Below are 24068 nucleotides of genomic sequence, written 5' to 3'. Positions count from 1 at the left end.
TCTTGACTCTTTGCTTCCAGTCTGATCAGACTGATCTCGAATATAACTTTGAGTTGGGAGTATTTCTAAAGTTAAAGATACAGAGTGAGATGAATCTTGATTTTATTGAATTGAATCGTGTCTTTCTATTTGCTTCGTACCAGTATATAAGGATAAAGATCAGAATCAATTTACAAGCTAACTAATTCTCGTAACAATTTCTCTAACTAATAATCTTGAGCAATTCTTTGTGTTGAAGTATGTTGCGCCAGCTCATGCTTATCAATTTCCTTTGATTGGATAAAAAACAAAATAGAATGATGCTTCGATACCAAGTAAGTTCATTTCCAAATTCCTATTAAAATCAGTAACAATGATGCGTGAGGAGGCAGCGGTAATGGAGGGAGTTGTGCATACGGGTTCTGGGGTTGAGAGAGGAGAGACCGTGTTCAAGATCAGTTTGATCAGATTACTGTTATGAACAGGAAGCAAAGAGTCAAAAGAGAAGTCCTTCAATTTTGAGTTCTCACGTTTTTGTTATATGTTTTGTTGAATGAAGAAGGGTATAACTGTCATTTCTAATGTTTTATTAATATCAAATTTTATTTGTAATGATTAAATGAAGAGATGGGGATATTGATAAATAAAGTGAATTTAGATGGGGAAATAACTAATTTTGAATTTTGTGATGGGAAAATATCTAAATTAAGAAGTTATGATGGGAATATATCTAAATTTCTCTTTTTTTGATGTTACCTCTATTTGTGGAATTATAAGATCGTTTTGCGACACAGCAACCTATCAAACCGGAAATGAAAATGATGCAATTCCTCCCCATCTGTACAGAATTCAATCTCCAAAAATCCACCCGTCCGTGATAAGGACTTATTTCAAATGGAACAATTCATATCATTGATAAGAATCTTCAAGTGCTAGAAACCTCTTAAATCCTAAATATGCTAACTCCAAAAATCATGCATATACTCTCAGAAATCCAGACAGAAAACAAGATAGCATATCATTGATTCCTCGTAAATAGGCAAAACGACTTGAATTTATGCATCTACAAATTGTGCTAACAAACTTTTCAACATAAAGATTTCAGAGAATACACTAAAACTTCAAAATTGAAATCGCACAAGTCACTTGCGCCTTTTTACTAGAGCAGCTGTAGGCAGAGGCCTCTTTTTCGAAACAGCATTTGTTCTGCTTTCTGACTCATCAGTATCATCTTCAATTTCAGTCTCATTTCTCTCAGTTAAATTCATTTTATCTTCATTTTCTGAGTTTTGTTTTCTCTTGGCATTCACCTTGCCGAGCAATTTCTTCTCAACTGGATCAGTCGAATGTGTTCTCTGTGCATTTGGTGTAATTCTGGCTCCCAAACCCAGCCTTCATTCAAAATGAATAAATTAAGTTTGATGCAAAATAATCACCCAACAAGGTCCATGGAAGGATGTAGCAACAGTGCTAGTATATAGCAGAACTAACAGTAACAGAGCTTTGCCAATGTTTTACAATGGTACTTGCTGATCCAAAGTAAGCTTGTTGTGGCATCTAAACTTCTGTTTAGGTTTATATTGCTCATCCTACATTCCTACCAGTAACATCACTAAGAAACCAACCACCCAAACCCTCCCCCTCTCAAATGAAGGGGGGTTGGGGGAGGGGGGGGGATACTGCAATGGAATGGAGATAAAAATTTTCCAATTTTACTAGGCAGATCAAAATTTCCAGTTTCACAGGGGTTTATAACGTTCTTGAATTTTATAGATATAAACAATAATTTTTATTGGTGTCTAATTAAGTACAACAGAAGGAAATGCAGAAAGAAACCTTGATGGCCGAGCCTCAGTTTCCATATCAATCATTTTTTCCACAGCAGTTCCTCCACTCATATTTTTCACCCATATTTCAGCCTGAAATATAATTACCAGCGTAAGAATAATAAATTTCAAACATAGTTCTTATCCATTAGAAGGATGTGAGATTCTTTCATCTTTTCAGCTTTCTTCTCTGTTGACGGGGTGTTTATGTAGGAAGTTACACTGTATCATCAACTATCATTATGTTAAATTAGATTTTAGGTACAGACTGGTACCAAATCCCAGAAAGAACCATTTAAGCCTGCACCCTTCGCAAAGCCCCAAGTAGGTAGAAGAATAAACAAAATTAAATTTATATAAGAATATATGAATATATTGAAATGCGCCTTCGGCCTTTTTGTCAAAAAAAAATGTAAGACTATATCATTACTAGTTTGAAGGCTTTGTCGAGTTTCACTACTTTAGGAACAACTTTTTTAGTTTTAGATTCTGTCGCCATTGCCAGAAGGACCTGAAATAAAAAGGAAATATCTCATGCTTGCATATGTATATTTCTCTAAAAAATGGACAATATATCTATATATTTAAAACTTAAGAATATGAATTGAACATTGCTGAACTCAACAACGGAGAGAGGAATAAGTGGGGCCCAGCGCCCCCACCCACCCACCCAATTATAGTGTTTGAGAGCACATTACTTAAAATTAGGACCTATGGTAAAGCTACAATGGTTTGGAAAATCTATAAATAGGCAGCCACGATACGATCCGAATAACTGATTTTCCAAACCCGACTGGCGGAGTTTTGGGCGGAAGAACATTAAAATCGGAAGAGACTCACCGTTCTCGGAGTTACGCCGGCTCTTCCTTCTTTGCGACCGAGCCACTGATATTTTTACTGATTCGCAAAGGTGGATATTTATGATCGGAAGAGATACTGGGAATAGCATGAATTGTGTTTGCTGAATTAGAAGAGGAGAAACAAAGAAGATGGGTATGTCGGCCGGTTGGTTGGGGAAACGCTATCCTCTGCGGAGGTTTTGATCTGATCCGTTCGTTTCGGATCGGACGGGCTGGATTAAGGACACCAAATTTTGATTTTTTTTAAAATTCGGATAAGATCTGATCTGGTCCGTTCGATTCGAAACGAACAGACCAGATCAAAACCACCGCAGGTAAAACCTCCGCAGAGGATACGCTACTGTTGGTTGGGGGGGGGGGGGGGGGGGGGCGATGAATTCAAGTGCGCATCATCTGCATTAAAAGAGTATTTTTTGAGTTAATACATCTCAGCCGTCTTATTTTAAATGAAGCCAATCAGACCACAGCTTATAATTCAGAGGTCTTTTAATATTAGTGTGGATTTAGTAAGCACAGTATTTAAAACAGATCGAACGGTCCATATGTATTAACTCAAAAGATTCTTTTTTGAGTTAATGCAGAGGCGATGAATTCAGATCCCCTGAGGTTTTGAATTCAGTCCTATCAACCGCACGCCGCACGATGTTAAAGGGACTCGTAAATTCTAACCTGGGTCGATCCGGTCTGGATGCTGATTGACGGTTTGGATCTGAACTCAAAGTTTGAGTTACCTCAGAGGATCCGGACTCAGAAGCATAGTGACAAGATACCCGAATTATACCCGTTTAATTCTTTTTTGGAGCGATGCCGAACCGAACACCGAATTATTCGGTTGACCAAACTTTGACCGAATTAAACCCGAATAATTCCCGAATTTTACGAACTTTTCCCAAATTTTACGAATTATTCACGAATTATTCATGAATTTTTCCTGAATTTTTTCAAGAACAATTATTTTTTTGGTTTTTTATTTTTTTGTTCCCTTGCAGGACTGAGATTTCTGATCCGGATAATTCCGAATCATTCCTGAATTATACCCGAATTATACCCGAATCACGAATTTTTGATCTCGCCGAACCGAACCCGAATAATTCATTTGTCACTATGCTCAGAAGCCGTGGTCGATAATAAACAGGCTAGGTTGCTGAGAGAAGAAAGGAAAACAATTTTGGGCCGAACGCTTCTGTTGGACTCTCTATTCATATAGGTACGTTTGGATCGTGCAAGGATTAGCACAAGAATAGCGATTTTTGAGTTAGTAGTTGAGAATAGTGTTAAACCAAGGTATTCAAGAATAGCACTAGCTTTAACTATTCCGAATTAGTAGAAATGTTGTTTGGATTGTATGTTTGGAATAGCAATAGAGGGAAGGAATATAATAATAATTTATTTGTTTTTATCTTTTCAACTAACTTTTATATTTATAATGACTTATTAAATATATATAAAGCATCATATTTTTAAATAATACTTCAATCTAATATTTAAAGTAATATTATATTACATTTAATATTCAAAAAAATATTAGAAAGACTCAATCTATTTTTTATATTTTTTTTATATTTTAAAAGAGAAAACATAAAAAAAAAACTTGTTTGGATCGGTAGGAATTCTACAGATCCAAGCTAATTTAAACTTTGAATCGGTATAATTCCTACTGATCTTTCTATTCATAAAAATTTGCAGGTACTCTTTTTGTTTCTCTTTCATCATTTCAAATATTTTCTACATACAAAAAATCCTAAATTAGGTAGTCATAAACTAATATTATTGCAAACATAGCAAAATTCTAATGAAGCGCCAACTGAGACCAAATTAACATACTGTTTAGTTCCGGATGCGATGAAATGTTTTGTTCATATCTGGAATGTAAAAAGGCACCACAATTCAGTTATTTTTGTATGTATAATAAGTGATAAATTTGCACTTATATGTCATAAAAGAAAATTCATATACTTCAATTTATGAAGAAGTAAAATTCCAATGCACCATTAACCTCAAGAGCGAGAAAAAAGAATGGATGTAAAACTAAGGGAAGGAAAAATTTAACTTTAGTGGGCCTCAGAAGGTTATTTTGTTAAAGAATTTGGAGAGAAGGTATTTTGGCAAACTTTTTTCAAAAGTAGGTTATTTTGTAAAATTTCCCTAAAAAAAATACCTTTTTGGCTAGCCCAACGAAGAAGGGAGGAGGAACGACCAGTGAGAGGAGAGGAGAGAGGGGTTTGAGTTTGAGATTTTCGCTCATAATTGAGTGCCACTGTTAGAAAAAATAGTGAGAATTCAGACTATTAGTAGAACAATCGTAGATAGAGAAATTCGGGAAATTATCGGAAAGAAGAGAACCTGTAATCGTAGCTATCACAATCGACGACGGAGGTTGAAGAGAAGTCAGAGTCGGCGTCTGATTCCCGTCGAAGTCAAAGAGAGGTTGAATCGAGGTTGAAGAGAAGTCGATGTCGGAGTCGGCATCGAAAAGAAGAAGAAAATAGCGTTAACCGAATAAAATGAGAAGCGCGCGCGCAGTTCGTCTGATTCTCGTCGATCGGGAATGAAAAATTCCGTCTTTTTTTTTGGCTAGTGCAATAGCCACGTATTACAGTGTATTTAGATACCAGGAATCATCTCTCAAAAGCCTAAACCAAACGCCCCCTAAAATACCTATATAAAACATGATATAGAATTCTTTCAATATTTTGCATAAAAACAAATAATTTCAAGTTTTGAGGGACAAATTGCTTCTCGACAGCCAAAGAGAACATTGACTTCAATAGAATTTACCACAGTCAAAGAGAACTTTGATACTGATTTTTTTGTTTCTATTTGAAATCTTTCTAACTAAAAAAAAACCAACAATTTCAACTTTTGAGGGGCAAATTGCTTCAATTGACAACTCTAAACCCTGTACCATATATCCCACTTCCTAAACCCTAAACCCTCTATCATAAGCCCTAAATCAATGATTTTTTTTAGTAACACTAGTCGCATAGTTGCGGCTACGCCGCAAACAGTTTTTTTCCTGATGTTTGTTGGAGTACATAGGTGGCATTTCTTTTGTTTTCTTTCCTCTTTTTTCTTTCAATAATAGCATCGCAAGTGATAACATGTGCAACACTGCATGATTTGAAAAGGGCGTGAGGCTAATTTATACTATCGATCAATGAACGGTCTTGTACAAATTAGAATGTCAATTGACAAGTGATGATTAATAAACAGGCCTTTAAAAAGTAGAACGATCAATAAATAGACCTTTACAAATTTGCTGATGCTGCCACAGTGCCACTATTACTAATATCTTACAAGTACTATAATGGAAATAGTTACTATTTTCACGTATATTGATCTTAATCAAATCTACTACATGTTTGATGTTGTGAACTGTACCATTCTTGGTATGCGTTTTGTTACTTCTGTAAACTTCCACTCTGTAATATTCACAACTGATGTATTTGAGCTTCATACAAAAATGGTGATAGTGAATGTTAATTCCTTGTTTTGTTTGTCTCACATTATGGAAAACCCATCCTAGGTGATGCCTGCTTGTTGAATAAGGGTATCGGGTTAGAATTGGAAGTGTAAACTGGAAAGCATGGACCTGTGATCTAGAATAACAACAGATGCGCACTGAGTATTTTGAGTGTACAGATTAAGATTAGTAAGATAAATATAAAATAATACCAAAATGCAGAAATAAGGTCTTTCTCCGGTGAGCTGACATTGCACTGAGCATTTGTACTCTTTCCACTCATTGGATCATACATTGAAACAGTAAAAGCCTCAACTTCATAAAAAGAAAAAATGATTTCTAAGTTGCATGTACCCATTTTAGGAGTAACAGTACATCATAAATACTAAGTAATGAATATACTCATTCTAGCTATATTGCCAGAGTCCACAGGTCCCTGTGTATATGTAAAAAATTTGTAAGTAGCAATTTTCAACATATACTCCAGCTATAGCATTTAGTGAGGAACACATTAATCAAAATATTTTGATAATATAGGGGAAGGGGAGAACGTACAAATGACAACAGATAGTAAAGAATCATATGTGAAGGGGAGGACATAATGAATAATATCACACAATTTTTTTTTTGTTACCTCTTGGAACCATACAATGTTTCGGGGTTTAATTCATTAATTTGGAATTTGGCATGTTGGGTGAAAAATGTAAGACTTGCAAGTCTAGGAAAGTGTATTATACTTCATCTATATATTCTGTATATGTAGTAAAGAGAGAGAGAGATAGAGAGAAGAAGAGATGACATGGTGGATAGCAATAACACTAAATATAGCCTCAACTGTTAGAAATTTATTTTAAAACTCAAAATTTTAAATAATATTTATTTTAATATTAATGGTTTTAATTTTATGAATTATGAAGCTATTTGTGAATTAGTTGTATGATCCAATTTCCATACGAAAGCTCTCTATTCCATTGCCACAAAAGATCGAATCAAATATATGTGGTATTTGAGCTGTGCATGACCTTTATGTTACCATTCTTCGGTTACTATTTATTTTAATCAATTGAAGAATTACTCAATTGAAACATGCACAAGCAATTAAATCATTTGTCTGTTTTGAGTTTCATTCATCAATCTCAACGTTCATTTGCTTTAAATCATTCAAACGGTAATATAATTGAATATCATTTTTAATAGTCATGAATGCACAAATTGATTGATATCTATGATTTTGCCTATATATAAAACATATCATTGGAAGAGCTATAATTCAATGATTGATCTACTCTCTTCTTCCTGTTAGCTCCATATTTCATAAATTCAATTTTTATTCTCCCACAAACAAGTATTTTCTTTATAGAAAACATATTATTCTGCTATCATTGTTGAAAGAAGCTACATCAACCTCTACCACGGTTGCGCCCGAAGGTAGATGAATATCGGCGTAACTTGGAGCAAGCTTAACCGATTATTCCTGCGCTTAGGACGGGAAGTTGCCTTAGGTCCGCATTTTGCAGCTCCGGTAATAAAGTTTTAATTATATTCTTGATTATATTTTTAATATAATTGTTATTTATTTTATTGATTAAAATTCAGATTTAAAATTAGTTGGTTAGTTCATATTTTTCCAACATCAACAACATCAGCTGCCCCGAGAAGGTGACCAATTGACCCCTAAGAAATACATAAAATTGTGTTGTTAGCAAATGAACTGTAACTATAATGAAGTAAGAGTTAGGTATAACAGGAATGATGAAGTGCTGTAATGTTAATCTTTTTCAGCTTGTCCTCCTCAAAGTACTTCATGTTGCAATGAAAGCTAGCTGTGCTGACCAGATTGCCCCTCTGCGACAAGTTGATTCTGTATTTTTTCTGAAAGCAATTGGTATAACCAGGAATACTTATTCTATGTGCACATTTTATTTCAAAATTTATGGGGATTGGCCCCTATGATAAACATGTTGTTATATGACTGACTGATAGTAGGCCGGCAGTAGCTTTTCTGAACTCAAACCCTTTCTAAAAGTCAAACTTCTAAAATCGATGACAAATCACAGAAAATTCTAAAATTGGAAAATCATGTTCCTGTGTGTCGTATGAATGTTTCCTACATGTCCATGTACCAGTTTGGTCAAATTTGGCACATAACTGATATTTTTCATTTTATTGGCTTTAAGGGCGGTTAGGGCATGTACAGTGCCAGTATGTATTGCTTTGGTCTTTGCCTATCTTTGGTGCTGGTACAACCATGTGCATGCATTGGTATAGTGCCACATGAGTTGTGCTTATTAAGAGGGGCAAGATTAGCAAGAATTTGTAAAGATATGCTAATGAATTTAACTCACTTTCACATCATCAGGTGTATTTAAAACCCAGCTGGTAAGTTTCACATATATGCGACTTCACCAATTTTTAAATTACTTCAAAAGGTCCCAAGTATTTTTAACTTAGCTTGAAATTGGATCGTTGAGCAACTGAAGTTTGGCGGTAGGGCTGTAATTTCAGATACACCCAATCGCCTTTCTCTACGGAAATATGAATTGGTTGCCGGATTTGATGAAATTTGAAGCAACGATACAAGAGAGGAGTACCGTACCTCGGAGAAGCGACGAGGACCAACGGCAATGTGAATTGCGGCCTCCTTCCAGATTAGTGCATGTCAGGAAGAAACAATCAACTGGCTACAGGGGGCAGACAACAGCCAGCTATAGGCGGGCCGAAGAAGGCGGTGAGAGCAGGATGAACACGTTGCGGGGAGGTGCAACGTGTAGCGCCCGGGTGAAAAATTGGCAGCCAGGTGGCCAGGTGGGGTCGTATACGAGATTGCCAAGAGCTGAGGAAGCGGTTTGATTTTTTTTATTTAAATATCACGTGAACGATCCAACTGGCGGTGAGCAACGCAGAACCAATGACGACAGATGAGGTAAGATTGAAATAATCTGGGCCATCTATGATAAATCGGACGGCAGCTTAGAGGGGACGCACTGTTTATCGCTGACGTCACTTTGCATCTAAAATTAAGGTTTTATAATTACCAAAGAAAAGAATCTAAAGCAACGAAAAAGTCAAATAAATCAGTTTATCGCAAACCCTAAATCAATTAATTTTTGGCAACATGATCAAACAAAAATCTAAAGCAACGAAAAAAAGAAATCAGTTTGAAATGTTACCTGGAGAAGGAGAAGAAGATATCACAGAAGAGACGCGGACTCGGTAGTTGATCTCAATCGGACGAAGCAGAGGTAGAGAGGAGATGCCGAAGGGAAGAGAGGAGAAGCCGAAAGGAAGGTGGAGTAACCGTGAACGCTATCCTCTGCGGAGCTGTGCGAACTTTTAATTTGATCCGTTCATTTTGATCGAACAGACCAAATCAGATCTCAAAATTTGAGACCCCTCTGATCTAATCTATCCGATCAAAACGAACGGACCAAATTAAAAGCTCCACAGCTCCGCAGAGAATACTTCGCATAGGATACTCTCCTGACCGCTGAGGAGGCGAATTTGAGCACTTCCGAGAGAAATGAAGATTTAGATAATATTAGCAAACAGATCTGACTGTCGGATGGAAATGAGACAGATCATACGAAGGAGAGACAGGAGGGTACTGTATAGCTATAGTAAGTCAGTAACCGGCTCCATCCAAGATTAGATTATATAAAAGATATATCCTTTATTATCAATCATTGTAATCACAGTTCCACCAAAATACCTTTCATAAATAAAGTAAAAATCAGAATTACTCTCTAATTCATGTCAGATCCATTGGAACCCGACCCGATTTCCTTGACCGATTTACACCCGTTTGTCACTCTTTATTTTGTGTTGTGGGCTTAAGCTTAAAATTCAAGGGCTTTTCGGCCCATTAATTTATTCTCCATTTTTCAGTTTTCTCTACTTCCCTCTAAATCCATTCACTCGCGCAAGCACGAGCACTATTCGGGAATAGCGCAGGGGCCGGTACTATTTGTGCTTTGGGATTCGTGCAGAACGTATTTGAAGAGGTTGCGAAATTCGCAAGCACCCAATCCTCAAAAAATGGCTCCTCTTTTCCCCGCCTCCCAATCTAATTCCACTTATAACCAAATTTCAAATGAATTAATTCCCAATTCATCAGTCGCCAAATCCAAAGTTTCAAATCGAAATAAGCCATGGATGAAAACTCCCAACTCCCTCTAATTCCCTCTCAAATCCACCCTACAAATAACTTCTCAACCCACCATCTTTGCTCTCCAATCCAACCTCGCCATGACTCTCTCTTCCCTGTCTCTTGAAAAAGACTACATCGCTTCTCCTCCTCCTTCGACCTCTTCAATGAATAACATCTTCATCAAGAACAGAAAGCGAAAGAGGACGGATTGGTCGGATTGGATCAGAGTTCCGCTTGAAGACATCACACATTTGTTTCATCCAAACAACAACAATGAAGTGACACCTTGCGCTGCTCCGTTCCATTTGTATTCTCCAATTGAGAAGAGAGTTGAGATGGTGAAGCGGAGGGTTTTCAAGCCGGCGAAGATGAGTAATAGAGTTTGTCTAAGAAAAGAGTTCAGATAACGAGATTACGAGATCTCTCTATTTTTTTTTATAAAATCAATAGTGCTAGTTATTCAAAAGGAAGAGTACAGTGTTGATTTATTTTATTTTATATTCTTTGTCAAGTATACGTCCTGATTTGATCTTAAAATTTTCTGCGCTTGAGATGTATAATTAATCTTTTTTTTGTTTATTACTCACTATTGGATTGGGTACTAGAAACAAGCATTTATTCGCTTCTTAATTAATTTTCCAGCCAGTTTTTAATCTAATATATGGTTAAGATAATGCTTTCTGAGTTTCTGTAAATATTGTAAATTCGAAATTCTACTAAATTATTTTTCATAAACAAAAAAATAAGAAAAAATGGTCTCATCTTTATTTTGAAAATAGATGTATCTAGGTGGACATGGAACAATGAATCTGTAAAAGACTTTTTGATGTTCCTGTTAGGTACTCTCTAAATCAGCGTGCAGTGTGTCCAGCAATGCAGAGAGAACCAGGCTCCCAGTAAATTTGGTTAATCAAGCATGTTTTCAAAGCAATTTTCTTCATCTTTTTGGTGCTTTATTATTTTTGTGCTTCAGAAATTTCATAAGAGGGAAAGGAAGGATAGAGGAGAGGGTCAGATGGGTAACACACATAATTACCTTCTTTACGTTAAAATTTAAAAATTACAAAATTTGAATATTTTATATATAGAATTTACCTCGATTTTTTTTATAAACCATAATTAATTTTTTTTTTTACTAAACCAACATGATGAGTTTTGTTTTTACAAAAACCATAAGAATTAAATTGTCATTTTGGTCCGAACACTTTTTTCGGGATTGAAATAACAATTTGGTATGAGGTAGTTTTATAAATTTTCAGTCTAACAGTCACAAAATATTCAAATACTATGTGGACCGAAATGGTATTTCAATCCCACTACATTATTATTATTTTACTTGAGGGCCAGTAGTCTATCTGTTCTCTCCTCTTCTTTCTCCTCTCTTTTTTTGAACCGAACAAGCTCTTTTTTGTTTCAACTCTCAAAAGTCAAAACTCATTTAATTTTTATTCTAATCAGATAAATTTGTATATTATTAGAAGGAGAACAAGAAAAAAAGATAAAAAACCTAAAGAAAACAACAACAAAAAAAGTTTGGACCGAACTAAAAAAAATTGGGTCGAAATAATATTTGTCCATAGGTGTTACACCGAAACCTACAACATTTTTTTCTTCTAAAAATCTTGTACTGAATTGTTAAATTATATTTGGTCTGGGTACACATTTTTTTCTTCGAAATAATATTTGCCCATCTCATAGTTTCATATGTTAAATTATTATACATGTGTTGAATGAAGATATTGCATTTGGTCTGGGTACACATGTAAATAATTTCATATGTTATATTTATATGTGTACGAAGACTACATGTATTGAATGAAGATAAAGCAAGCCTGTCTCATTATATTTATAACAATCTAGAGACCGAAAGAAGAATTCAGTCTAGGATTAAAAATCAAGTGAGGACCGAAATAAGAATTCGGTCTGGGTAAAAAGGTCTCCATTCAGATCTTTTTGTGGCTGCTTCTGTGAAAAATTGAAAAATTCTTGGAGATCGAATGATGCTGGTTTAGTAAAAATGATTTTCTTAATTATAGTTTATCAAAAAAATTCCTCTTCCATAGCACACTGCACACCTAGGGATCATTTTTGCTTAATTTGCGGTCGGTTTGTGGGTTTTGAAACCACTCGATCAGACTACGGACATTTTCATCAAAAGAAAGGTACACAAGAAGAAGAAAGGAAACCGCTCTGATACAAGCTGACAAAAGTGTTCAATGCAGCTTACGCAACTTGCTGATATCACAACAAAATTTGCTCAGCTTTTGCCGCCGGCCCCCCCCCCCCCAAAAAAAAAAAAGTAAATAAAGAAAGAAAGAAAGAGAAAACAAAGAAATAACATAAATAATTAGTTGAAGAATATATGATGACAATTATTTATTACTTCAAGCAAACATGAAAAAAATATCATCTGTAACAAGCCTGTATTTGAAGCACATCCCCTATGAATATTCTTTATACTTCTACTGAAATTTCCTATAAAAAGTCGAGATCCGAACATGCCTTCACCAATTTTATCTAACTTCTCGTCCAAAATTACGGTATTTTTTTCTTTATTTCAGGTGTTAATCTTAAATGACACCACTTTTCATATTCCAATTTCCAAATAGAAGTAACAGTGTGAGTTAAAGAACTGAGAAGACTGAATTAGCAACGCATCATTGTCAAGAGCTGTTGATGAAATTAAATGCAAAAGTTAACTTCAGCAATTCATTCTACAGCTTAAAATAGAGCCTTCTTTGTTCTCCTTTTCAAAATACTGGAGAAGTCCAGTGTTGGTTTAACACAAGGAAACAATTCACTGTTTATTACTTTAAAAAAGTATTAATCGTTTAATGTAATGCAAATTATGCAATCAATCTAACATATGAGGATGTCAAAACAACGCAAAATAGAGAAGGAAACAGTAGGTGCAAAACTGAATAAAAATTCAAGGGTAAATTTCGCTGGAGGTCACTAAACTTTGTTATTTGTCACGAATTGGTCACTCAACTTTGATTTGTCCCTTTTGAGTCACTCAACTTTGTTATTTGTCCCAATCAAGTCACTCAACGTTTTCCATCCAAAATTTTAACGGAATATTCCTATTCCGTCCAAAAAATTAACGGAATATACCCATTCCATCCAAAATTTTAACGGAATTAGCATATTCCATCCAAAACACTAACGGAATTAGCATATTCCGTTAAAAATTTGGATGGAAAACGTTAAGTGACTTGATTGGAACAAATAACAAAGTTGAGTGACTCAAAAGAGACAAATCAAAGTTGAGTGACCAATTCGCGACAAATAACAAAGTTTAGTGACCTCCACCGAAATTTACCCAAAATTCAACATAGAAAAAGAAATCCGTGCCTCTCAGTCGTCAGTCGAGTCCGGAAGTAACTCAACTTTCAACTTTTGAGTTTAGATCATGGACCGTCGGATCAAAATCCGTGCCAATTCAGCTGAGGTGGGATCAGGGCTCTTTTAATATTCGTGCTTAAGCAAATCAGATGGAGAGTCGAAACGTGCCATATCCCCAATTAGTGTTCTTTTACAGTAGTGTATAAGTGTATTAGGTGCTTCTATTTACTTTGTAATTAATTTGAACCATATTCAATTTTTTTTTAAAATTATCAAAATTTAGGAGAAGTGAATACTTTCCCTCCTCGACCGGTGTTCATTTTAGATAAAAAAAATTCTGATAAAGCATGGTTTACGGAATCCAATTTGGCATGACCAACAAATTATACTCCTTTCCAGTTATTATTTGTTCTTTTTTCATGTATATTACAATAAATATTACTAAAAGGTTATCACAAGCGTAGGTGGACATGATTACCTAAAAAACATAAAGATTAGGTCAGGGCTTTATCTATATATCATTTATTATCAATCATTGTAATCACAGGTCCAAATATGTATTTAATTTCAGAAAAAAAAAAGTGGATTATATGATTAGAAGCTACGCGTATAATTGTCGCCATTAGATTATTTTTTTGTGAAGTATAGTTGTTTTATCTTTAAATTTTCTGCGCTTGAGATGTTAAATTAATTTTTTTTTACTAAAGGAATTACTATTGGAGTACTAGAAACCTGTTTTCGTTCGCTTCTTAATTAAATTTTGAGCTACGTACCCTTCTTAATCTAATTAATCCAATGCTTAAGATAACGCTTCATGTAAATGTTGTAAATTCGAAATTCTACTAATTTTTTTCATAAATATATAAATTAAGAAAAAATGATCTCATATTTATTTTACAAAAAGAAGTATCCAGCATAGTAGGAATTATTGGTATCGGGATCGGTCCTCGCCGATACCGATACGGGATCGGAGTATCGGCTCAGGATCAAAGTTTTTTTTTTCTTTATGATTTGCTACGTGAGGATCGGATCGGACTCGGCCGATATTTCCTACTATGGTAGCCAGCACAGGTGGAAATGAAAATGGATCTGTAGAAGGACTTCCTCATGATCCTGTTAAGTACTCCTTAAAACAGCGTGCAATGTATCCAACAATGCAGAGAGCAATGATCTCAGATTCTCAGTAATTGGTTGATTAAACATGTTTGTCAAGCAATTTTCTTTATTTTTTTTCTTAAGCAATTCACTGTATCTTCATGTGTGTGTGTGTGTATTTTGCTAAATTTGAGGTTGGCTCGTGGATTTTGAACTGCTCGATCAGATTACAGACATTTTCAAACTTCACATAGTTGATTCAAACCGCTCAACATCATCTCCGTATGAAATATACTTGGAGGTCATTTTTACAATTTTTAGAAGGTTTTTACTATTTTTTAAATAGGCAGAAAATCATTATTTTTGAATAGTTCAGAATCTTTAAATCAAATGATTTTCTATCTATCTAAAAAGTAAAAATTAATAAAAAGTTTTACAAAATTAGAAAATGTGTTCTCTAAGTACATTTCATATGAAATCTTGTCGAACAAAAAATAAAATATGGATCCATAGTTCGAACCAATATGCACTATACATATATAGCACAATAGTCTTACTCAGTGGAAAAAACAACTAAGAAAATTTTCTAGAAATAACATAAACAATTAGTTGAAAATATATTATTTCAAGCAAACATCCAAAAAAGACTCATTTGTAACAATCTATGTTACCCGATACTTCATATATATATATATATGGTCCTGTATCATATTCGATACATATCGAATCACTGTATTGATGTCTGTATCGTATCTGATACGATACTTGTATCCATGCAACATAGGTAACAGACCTGTTTTCTATTATTTGTTTCAAGGAAAATCCCCTATGTATGAAGTCTTTTGTACTTCTACTGAAATTTCCTAGTACTGAAATCATGCAAAACTCGAAATTCCAAACACGCTTACAAAAAAATTTCCAACTTCTCGTCCAAAATTATTATCTTTTATTCTTCATTTCAGATGTTAATCTCAAATGACCCACTTTTCACATTCCAAATAGAAGTAACAGTGTGAGTTAAGAACTGAGAAGACTAAGTAGCTACACCTCATTGTCAAGAGCTGCTGATGAAAATGCAAAAGCTATAACTTCACCAATTTAGAATTTTCCAAATAAACAATTAACTGTTTATTACTTAAAAAATAAGTATAAATCTTTTCATGTAATGCAACAAACCAGACATTACAGTAAGCCAAAAGAATGTCAGAAAAAGATGAAAAATACAAAAAAAATAAAAAAAGAAGCACAACAATTACCTCAGATATAACATATCATGACATTTTAACCAACAATAATTCTAACAAATCACATAGACCAAGAAGATCTTAATACAAGAGCAGCAACACGGCTGCCCCTTTCCGTGACATAAACAAGTCCAGGTTGCAATTTTGCATTACCATCCCTGCCCAAATCAAAATTCAAAAACCCCTCCATTTGAAATCTTTCTACTCTTAACAAACTCCCCTTACCCTCTCCACCGACTCTCAACCCCCAGCCGAGCTCGTTCTCCGGCATATCACAGAAAGAAACCCCGAATCTTATCAAATTTTCATTTAGGGGCCCGTCGACCTCAACCCAGCCCTCCAATTTGGTACTCTCGAGGTACTCCCCACCTACCATTAAGGCAACAGAATGGGGGTTACCAGTACCGATGCCTAGTATCGGTACCTCAGAAGCTCTAGACCTTTTCAAATGGATTAGTGGCACCATAAGGTTACTGATTTTGACTAAGTGAGACGATGGTCTACGCATCTGCCATAGACCGGAGAGCGTAACTTTCAAATCTTCTAAGGGCTTGTATGAAATTTGACTAAACGTGGTGAAATGGCAATTGTCCATATCAGATTCAGCATTTTCTATTGATGGACCCAATACTAATTGACCCAGAGAGGCCCCGAAATTCAACCCCCTTAGGGTTACGCCGGCCGCAAAGTTGTGAATTTGGTGAAAAATTGGTGATCCACTTGCATGAAGATCATCATAGTGCGCCTGAACCAAAAATTATGAACAATTATGATCATGATGATTGGTCGTATGATCAATTATTCTATTAACAATACAATAGGATACTTAATAGTATGGTACCTGTTTTGTACTAGAATCAATCCTGAAATTGCAGCACTGAGCCCTTATCGGAACCACAACCAAAGAGAACAGGTCGCTTATTCTCGCATGGTACATCAATTTATGCAGACCAAGAGGCCCAAACCCAAATGTACCAAACTCCGCAACGAGAGAATCTCTGTCCCTAATTACTGTCTCAAATGTAAGCCTCGAGTTGACACCGGTTTTGGTACCAAACTTCTCCGGGCGATCAGATGACTCGAGAAAATCATCCTCGAAGAATAGGAGAGAACCAATTACACTAAATGCAGCCTTGACGTATGTTCTGGCCTGTTGGAAAGGGGATCCTGTACCGAACTTTTGGTACAGTAGCATTTTTTCGAGCTTGTCTTGTTTATCTCTTATATTCATCAATTCTGAAAATGCATCTCTTTGTAACCGTTTCAATATATCAACCTGAATTTAGCAACAGATGGAATTAGAAACGAGTATGTAGTTACATGTACCAAGACAAAGGATTACCGGGCATTTCAACAAACATGTTGTGGGCAAGCTTGTTTACAAATTACGGGTTATGCAATTTTGTATTCTCTTTAGCAAAAAAGTAAGACACTATTACAAGGATGGTAGGTGCCAACCAAAAAAATGATCTCAAATATGTAAAATCGAAAAATCTTTTCATATAGAGAATTACTGGGTTTTGATCATGGTTTTGATGGTTGTTGTTCAAACTCTTTCTGACAGTGGATTTGACGAAATCTTCGCTCAATTTGACCAACCCCTTGAAATTATCTACCACTGAGGGCGGCTTGGCCTCCATTCGTCTTTCTTTGTATTTAATTTCCTCTGCGATTAAAAGAAGAGAAGATAGACGCCAAATGAGATTGATTATTTAGAGAGGAAATTTCTATTCTTATAAACAGGTTTTATGAAAGAAAAAGAAAAAAAAAAAAAAAAAGGCGCCATCTTTTTGTTGGAAACAATTCTTTTTACTTTTCCTTTTTTTCTTTATTCGTTGCTTTGGGAGTTTGGGTTCGTTTTTATTCTTTGGAGGCAAAACCGCAAAACAGAAAAGAAAAAGAGAATTGTAGACTTGTAGTTGTGGTCTACCCGTTTATTGAGCCTATTTCTGGCCTTTTTCCTGTTTGGAATCACAATAGCGGGTCTCCAAGCCCATTTTACTTATTCTGTTTTTTTTTTTAAAAAAATACTTCTTTTATTGGATATATATCACAGTCAGAGGTGGTTAAGTCAAGCTCACTTTTATAATTTTATTTTTTTATTTTCTATATTTAATTTTTTTTTATATAGTTTAGTCTTTCTTATAAAATGCGATGTATTTGTGGTCTGGTTGTTAAATGTGTATTTGTGGGTTTGTTGTTAGAATTTCGTGTTGTTATTATGGAGACTTGAATTCAAATTCAATAGCCGCATATTCATAAAATGCGATGCCCACACTGCCCAAAGGCCTAATGCACCAGAACCGCGCCAAACCTATTCCTGATTTGAAGTCAGATGACCTTGTGTGAAAAATTGAAGTTAAATCGTGTCAGGCTGTTGCACAAAATAAGCTTATGTGATGCAAATTTAACATTTTAGGGTTTTGTGCTAAGGCTTGTCATGTACGTTCCTTATTTTCTTAGCTTTCGAGTTTTGACCATTAATCTACATGTTGGTGTTAAAATTCAGGCGCATGAGATGTGTTATGCCGATATTTTTAAATATACCATTTTAAGAAAATAAATAAACCAAAACACCATTGATGGCTGGATTTATTAAAAATAGCATGGCCGCTTTGGCGCGAAGCGGGCACCCTGAAGGTGGCCGCTATGGTGGGAATCGGCCACTATATTGGGCCGGCTTTAGGCCCAGCGGGCTGGCCGCTTTGAGGGGTAGCGGCCAGGGCCGCTTCCTGGGGTAGAGAGCACCCTGATAAAATATATATATATACAGAGTTGTATTATAGAGGAGAGATATTCATTTGACGCACAGAGTTGTATTTTTATCCGACGGTCAAGTTTAGATTTGTGATTTATTGTTTGTTTACTCGTTTATTGTATTAACATGCATACACCTATTTAGGCGCACTATTATTGTTTGTTTTGATTTATTTGTGATTTATTTGTTGTTTTATTGTTTGTTTTACAAATCGTTACGTTCAGATTTACTGTGGCGAAAAATGATGAAAGATAAAAGCAAAATAGTACAATAAATAACAACATGAAAGAAAGATAAGCATCCTGATATAACAAATCACAGTATATGACAACACTAGAGTAAAAAAAAGTACAAAAACAAACAACAACCTAAAAGTCAGAAGGAGTGAATGGGCACCTCGCCTTCCTAGTCCTCAAACCCTTAATCCGCACTGCGAGTGGCGTGTGGTTGAGAGAATCATCTGACTCAACGGCCTCGACCTCCTCAATCTCAGCTGACTGCTGGACTGCAGGACCAAATGCAACTGTGTGTCCAGACTCCTGAGTCGATAACATACCGTATGCAGCTCTCACGATAGGATCATCCATGGAGATGTCAGGAATGGGAGGATACTGTGTGGAGGTGCCAGCAAAGTCCGGAATGGGAGGATACTGCGTAGGCTGTGAGCTGCCAGGAAAGGGTGGAAAGGGGTGCGGCATAGTGAACCCTGGTAGATATGCAGGAGGAATCGACTGGGTCGGATCATAACCCGGAGAATACAAACCATCAGGGTTTGGGTCGATATTGAAGCCGAGTCCCTCCTCCTCCTCCTACAAATTTACAAACAAGTTATGCATCATTTTTTTTTTTAAATGCACAAGTTGTATATATTAAAAAAATAACTTACCTGCGTAGAGAAAAACTGAGTAGGGATCTGCTCCTGAGTAGGGACGGCCTGCTCCTGAGCCTGCTCTGCAGCGCGTCTCCTAAGCGTCTCTTGCCCTCTGTCGAACGCCTGACCGACAGTCTGAGCATCCTGGACTGAAGCCCACAATGCCTCGTCACCACCGTATCGGACGTATATATCAGGCTCATCCGATATGTCATCAATCTGATCACATCCAGGCAAACCTGCACATCGCAAGAGAGAGTCTAGGCGCGTCTTGTACCCACATTGGCAGACCGCAGGTACATTGTGCTTTAGAATGGCTTTTCCGAGTCTCTTCCAGCCTCGCACTGTGGCCATTGTCACCGCTATGACACAGCTCTTCACAAGATATAAGGCCTGCAAAATTATAAGTACAATATATAAATGTTGTATAGATGTAAATCTTACAAGTTTTTAAAACTGAACATACCGTAGATGCAAACGGTGCGCCGGCTGGAATGATACCATGAACTCGTCCTCGCCGATCCCTCGGCCTCGGTGCACGCTCGTGAGGGTTGTCGGTGATACACCCCTCTAAGTACACTACGATAATTATTTTGGTCAAATAATCAATTTTGGTACAACGCGATAATTATTTTGGTCAAATAATCAATTTTGGTACAATTTTACAATTATTTTGATCAATAATAAATTTTCATACCATTTCATAATTATTTTGGTACAATTTCATAATTACCTGATCCTAAACCCTGAATATTTACTTTACTCTTACTCCTACTCCTACTTTAAACTAAAATTTAAATTTAGAAAGAAGAAGAAAATTACCTGATTTGAAGGGATGAAATGAGAAATGAGAATTGATATCAAAAAAACGTAACTGTGGGTATTTATATGGTACCATGGCCGCTGCCATGGGTTGAGGCGTGGCCGCTACGCCCCAAAGCGGCCAGCCCGCTGGGCCTAAAGCCGGCCCAATTATTGGCCGATTCCCACCATAGCGGCCACCTTCAGGGTGCCCGCTTCGCGCCAAAGCGGCCATGCTATTTTTAATAAATCCAGCCACCAATGGTGTTTTGGTTTATTTATTTTCTTAAAATGGTATATTTAAAAATTTCGGTGTGTTATGTAAGCGTTAAGCTTTGATTGGGCTTAGATTTTTCATTTTGCGTTTCTTATTTCGAGCATCATCTAATATCTTCATTTTTAAAGTAAAGGTCTTTGTGAATTCGTCTCCGGAGATTATACAATGAAATTTTTTGTTATATAGTCATGAATCTGCACAATATCTCAATACAAAAAAAACTGTAAAATTCAACTAATATATGTTTTACAAATCTAGTCAAACAAACAAGTAGATTATGGTCCAATTCAACAGTTTGAACTTTAAAAATTAAAATATGTAATGCGATGCACGAAAAGCTATAAAAGACGTGAGATATTTTCTCAGTGACAGTTTGTAGGGTTCTTTATATTTTGTTCCAACCATTTGTATTTGATTCGAGTCACCTAAATGTGGGCACAAAAGGCTTTTCATGGAGAGAATGAAGTAGGCCCAATGCCCATCAAATCTATTTTTGGATCCAATGAACTCCAATACTGTCCGATCCGAATTAAAATATGTACACATGGAAATTAAAGCAGACATGCATAGATTTTAAAGCAAAATGAACGCATTATAATGCAAATCAAACAACAATTGAGCCATCAAACCAAAGTAAGTCTAATAAACATCAAACCTACTCTGAATTTCTTCATAGAGACCAATGATTTAAATAGCGATTGTAGCGATATAGTGGGACGGTTAAAAAAAAAAAAGCGATTGTACTAAGTAGCTAGCTATAGCGCCGATAGCTAGTTATATATTGCACATTGCGTCATAGCTTTTAGGGCTCGAAAAAGCTATAGCACAACTATAACATAGCTATAGCTAGCTATTTAAAACACTGATAGAGACTTATATCTTGAAACTTTATTCCTTCTCGATGCTGCAACTATTTATGGTTGCTTGCTTTTGTAATTTAAAAAAAAAAAAAAAAGGCTATTGTCCATTTTTGCCTTAGTAATTCTGTACTTGTGTTGTCATACTTTCTCGAATTCGCATTCGGATATTTCAATTTTTTTTTTTTGATAAAAGTAGTTGTCTACCAGTTTTATTACAAAATCAAATATATGTTCATACATTTATTGTCTTAGCTAGATATCCAAAAGGCATTACAATATGAAGTTCATACCACGACATCAAAAGCAACTACCACAAAAAACTAGACTGTCTAGACAAAATGCTACCAAGAATTGCATAACAAAAGAAATATCCATAAAACTAGAGGAGGTCGCAAGAGCATAAGTTCAAATTTTAAGTTGATAGGTGGAAAATCCGAACCATTCAATTTTTTTATGTACGAACCTTAGAGCATCTACATCTCAGCAACTTAAATGAGTTTTTAAATAACTATTAACCACTTTTTAAAAATTATGATATCTAAAGTTTCTAATTCTCATATCTATAAAATTACATTTAGAGTTTCTATTAAATCATATAAATAATAAATTAAGAATGAAAAATAATTTAAATTAATTATTTGATCATTATAGAGTTTATAAATAATTTATTAATAAAAAACTTTCCTACAAAAATTTTAAATAAGAAACTCTGCCCTGCCAAAAATAAAAATAAAAATAAATAACGCGCGACTTTGGAGAACTCAGTCGAGCACGTGTGTTCAGCGGTCGTTGTACCTGAAGTGGGCCCCACGTCATGTGAGAATGAGGTGTCTCGATTTACTGATCCCTAATAATGTGGTAAACAAAAAAAATAAAAATAAAAATAAATAATGGGGTAACTGCTGATGGCGATTGGCGAGAATCCAATGAAAAGAAGGTGGATTATCAAATCAGACTGTATATTCAAACACGGGGGCCATTTTTTTTTTTTTCTTGTTTTTTCAGTCTTCTAATTATCATAATTTTTATAGATAAATTCACGTCTGTAAATTCTTCTAATTAATCTTGAAGGTGTAAAGGTGAATGAAGGTGTATAGGTGAGTTAAGAGTATTTTTATTTTTACAATTGTAAATGAGTGAGGCATATAGTAATAATGTTAATATGCATATTACGAATCAATTTGTGCTGTAGATTCATATCTTGATTTTTAAAAATTCAAATAGTCAATTTAACCAGTTAAACATGAAAATATATTTACGTACCTTTCTCAAAAAAATATATTCATATATCAAACTTTACATTCTTATAATATTTTATCACTTTTTAGAATTTCTGTGTACAAGTGGAATGAAGATTATTATTTGCTTCAATAAGCTGCGTAATCCGTTTTGATTTAAACTCAAAACCGCATTGACCCGAATTTTTTATTAATATTCAAATTTTATATTAAATTAAAAAAATATCCGAATCGGTTGTTGTTTTCGAAATCTACCCATTCCGGAAATTTTTTTTCCGGAATTAAACTCTAAATCCGGAAAAAAAATTTCCGGAAACTCGGTTCTAACTCCGGAAATTTTTTTTCCGGATTTAGGATTTTTTTTTTCCAGTTTTTATTTATAATTTATTTATTTTTTGTATTGAAGTATTACAAATATTTAATATATTTTTTAAAAAATAGATGGAATACTATATAATTTGATTTATTCGAAAGACTGCTACAAATAATCCGGATCAACATTTTTCATGCCGGATTTTTTACGGCCGTAAAAAAAATAATATAATATAATATATGTATATGTATATGTATATGCATATATAATATAATATACGTATATGTATATATAATATAATATACGTATATGTATATATAATATAATATACGTATATGTATATATAATATAATATACGTATATGTATATATAATATAATATATGTATATATATAATATAATATATATGAAAATGAAGATATAAAATATGAGGTATGATGAGGTATAAAAAATATGAGGTATTGGAACCCTCGGTTAGTGCCTCAAAAATTCAGTTTAAGTTTTTGTTTCAACGGTAGGCATTCAACGATCTGTTTGGACTTTGAAAACTTTGAAAATACCGATCGTTGAATGCCTACCGTTGAATGAAAACTTAAACTGAATTTTTGAGGCACTAACCGAGGGTTCCAATACCTCATATTTTATATCTTCATTTTCATATATATTATATTATATATACATATATAGAGCTAGGCTACGGTGAGTTGCGAAGTAAAGCGACTATTTTACTTCCCGCTCATATTTTGCGATTTAAAAGTTCAAAACGTCGATCCGAACCGTTCATCTTGTTCTTCATATTGAAATGTGCTTGGAGACCAAATTTTACATTTTTTGGAATTTGTTTACTATTTATTAAGCAATTTTGAAAGTCGCTGATCTGATGGTCCAGAAAATTTTACTGTTCACAGCAAAACAGCAATTTTTAAAAATGCTTAATAAATAGTAAAAAAATTCCAAAAAATGTAAAATTTGGTCTCCAAGCACATTTCAAT

The 24068-nt window shown here is 34.9% G+C and overlaps 2 protein-coding genes across 2 annotated transcripts; both read right to left on the bottom strand.

Moving 5' to 3' along the window:
- Positions 1 to 979: 979 nt before the first annotated feature.
- On the bottom strand, positions 980 to 2778 carry LOC144567424 (uncharacterized). Its single transcript, XM_078317556.1, has 4 exons — positions 2646 to 2778; positions 2236 to 2316; positions 1816 to 1898; positions 980 to 1371 (listed from the first exon to the last, which is right to left on the bottom strand). The coding sequence occupies exons 2-4, from the start codon at positions 2302 to 2304 to the stop codon at positions 1122 to 1124; spliced, it is 402 nt and encodes a 133-aa protein (XP_078173682.1). The 5' UTR covers positions 2305 to 2316; positions 2646 to 2778; the 3' UTR covers positions 980 to 1121.
- A 13172-nt stretch (positions 2779 to 15950) lies between these two features.
- Positions 15951 to 17858, bottom strand: LOC144567522 (uncharacterized). The gene is made up of 3 exons (XM_078317670.1): positions 17474 to 17858; positions 16801 to 17235; positions 15951 to 16704 (listed from the first exon to the last, which is right to left on the bottom strand). The coding sequence occupies exons 1-3, from the start codon at positions 17597 to 17599 to the stop codon at positions 16021 to 16023; spliced, it is 1245 nt and encodes a 414-aa protein (XP_078173796.1). The 5' UTR covers positions 17600 to 17858; the 3' UTR covers positions 15951 to 16020.
- Between the last annotated feature and the right edge of the window lie 6210 nt (positions 17859 to 24068).

The sequence above is a fragment of the Carex rostrata genome, chromosome 16 (assembly GCF_964058835.1).
Source record: "Carex rostrata chromosome 16, lpCarRost1.2, whole genome shotgun sequence".
NCBI lineage: Eukaryota > Viridiplantae > Streptophyta > Magnoliopsida > Poales > Cyperaceae > Carex > Carex rostrata.
This window is presented reverse-complemented; position numbering and strand designations above follow the sequence as displayed.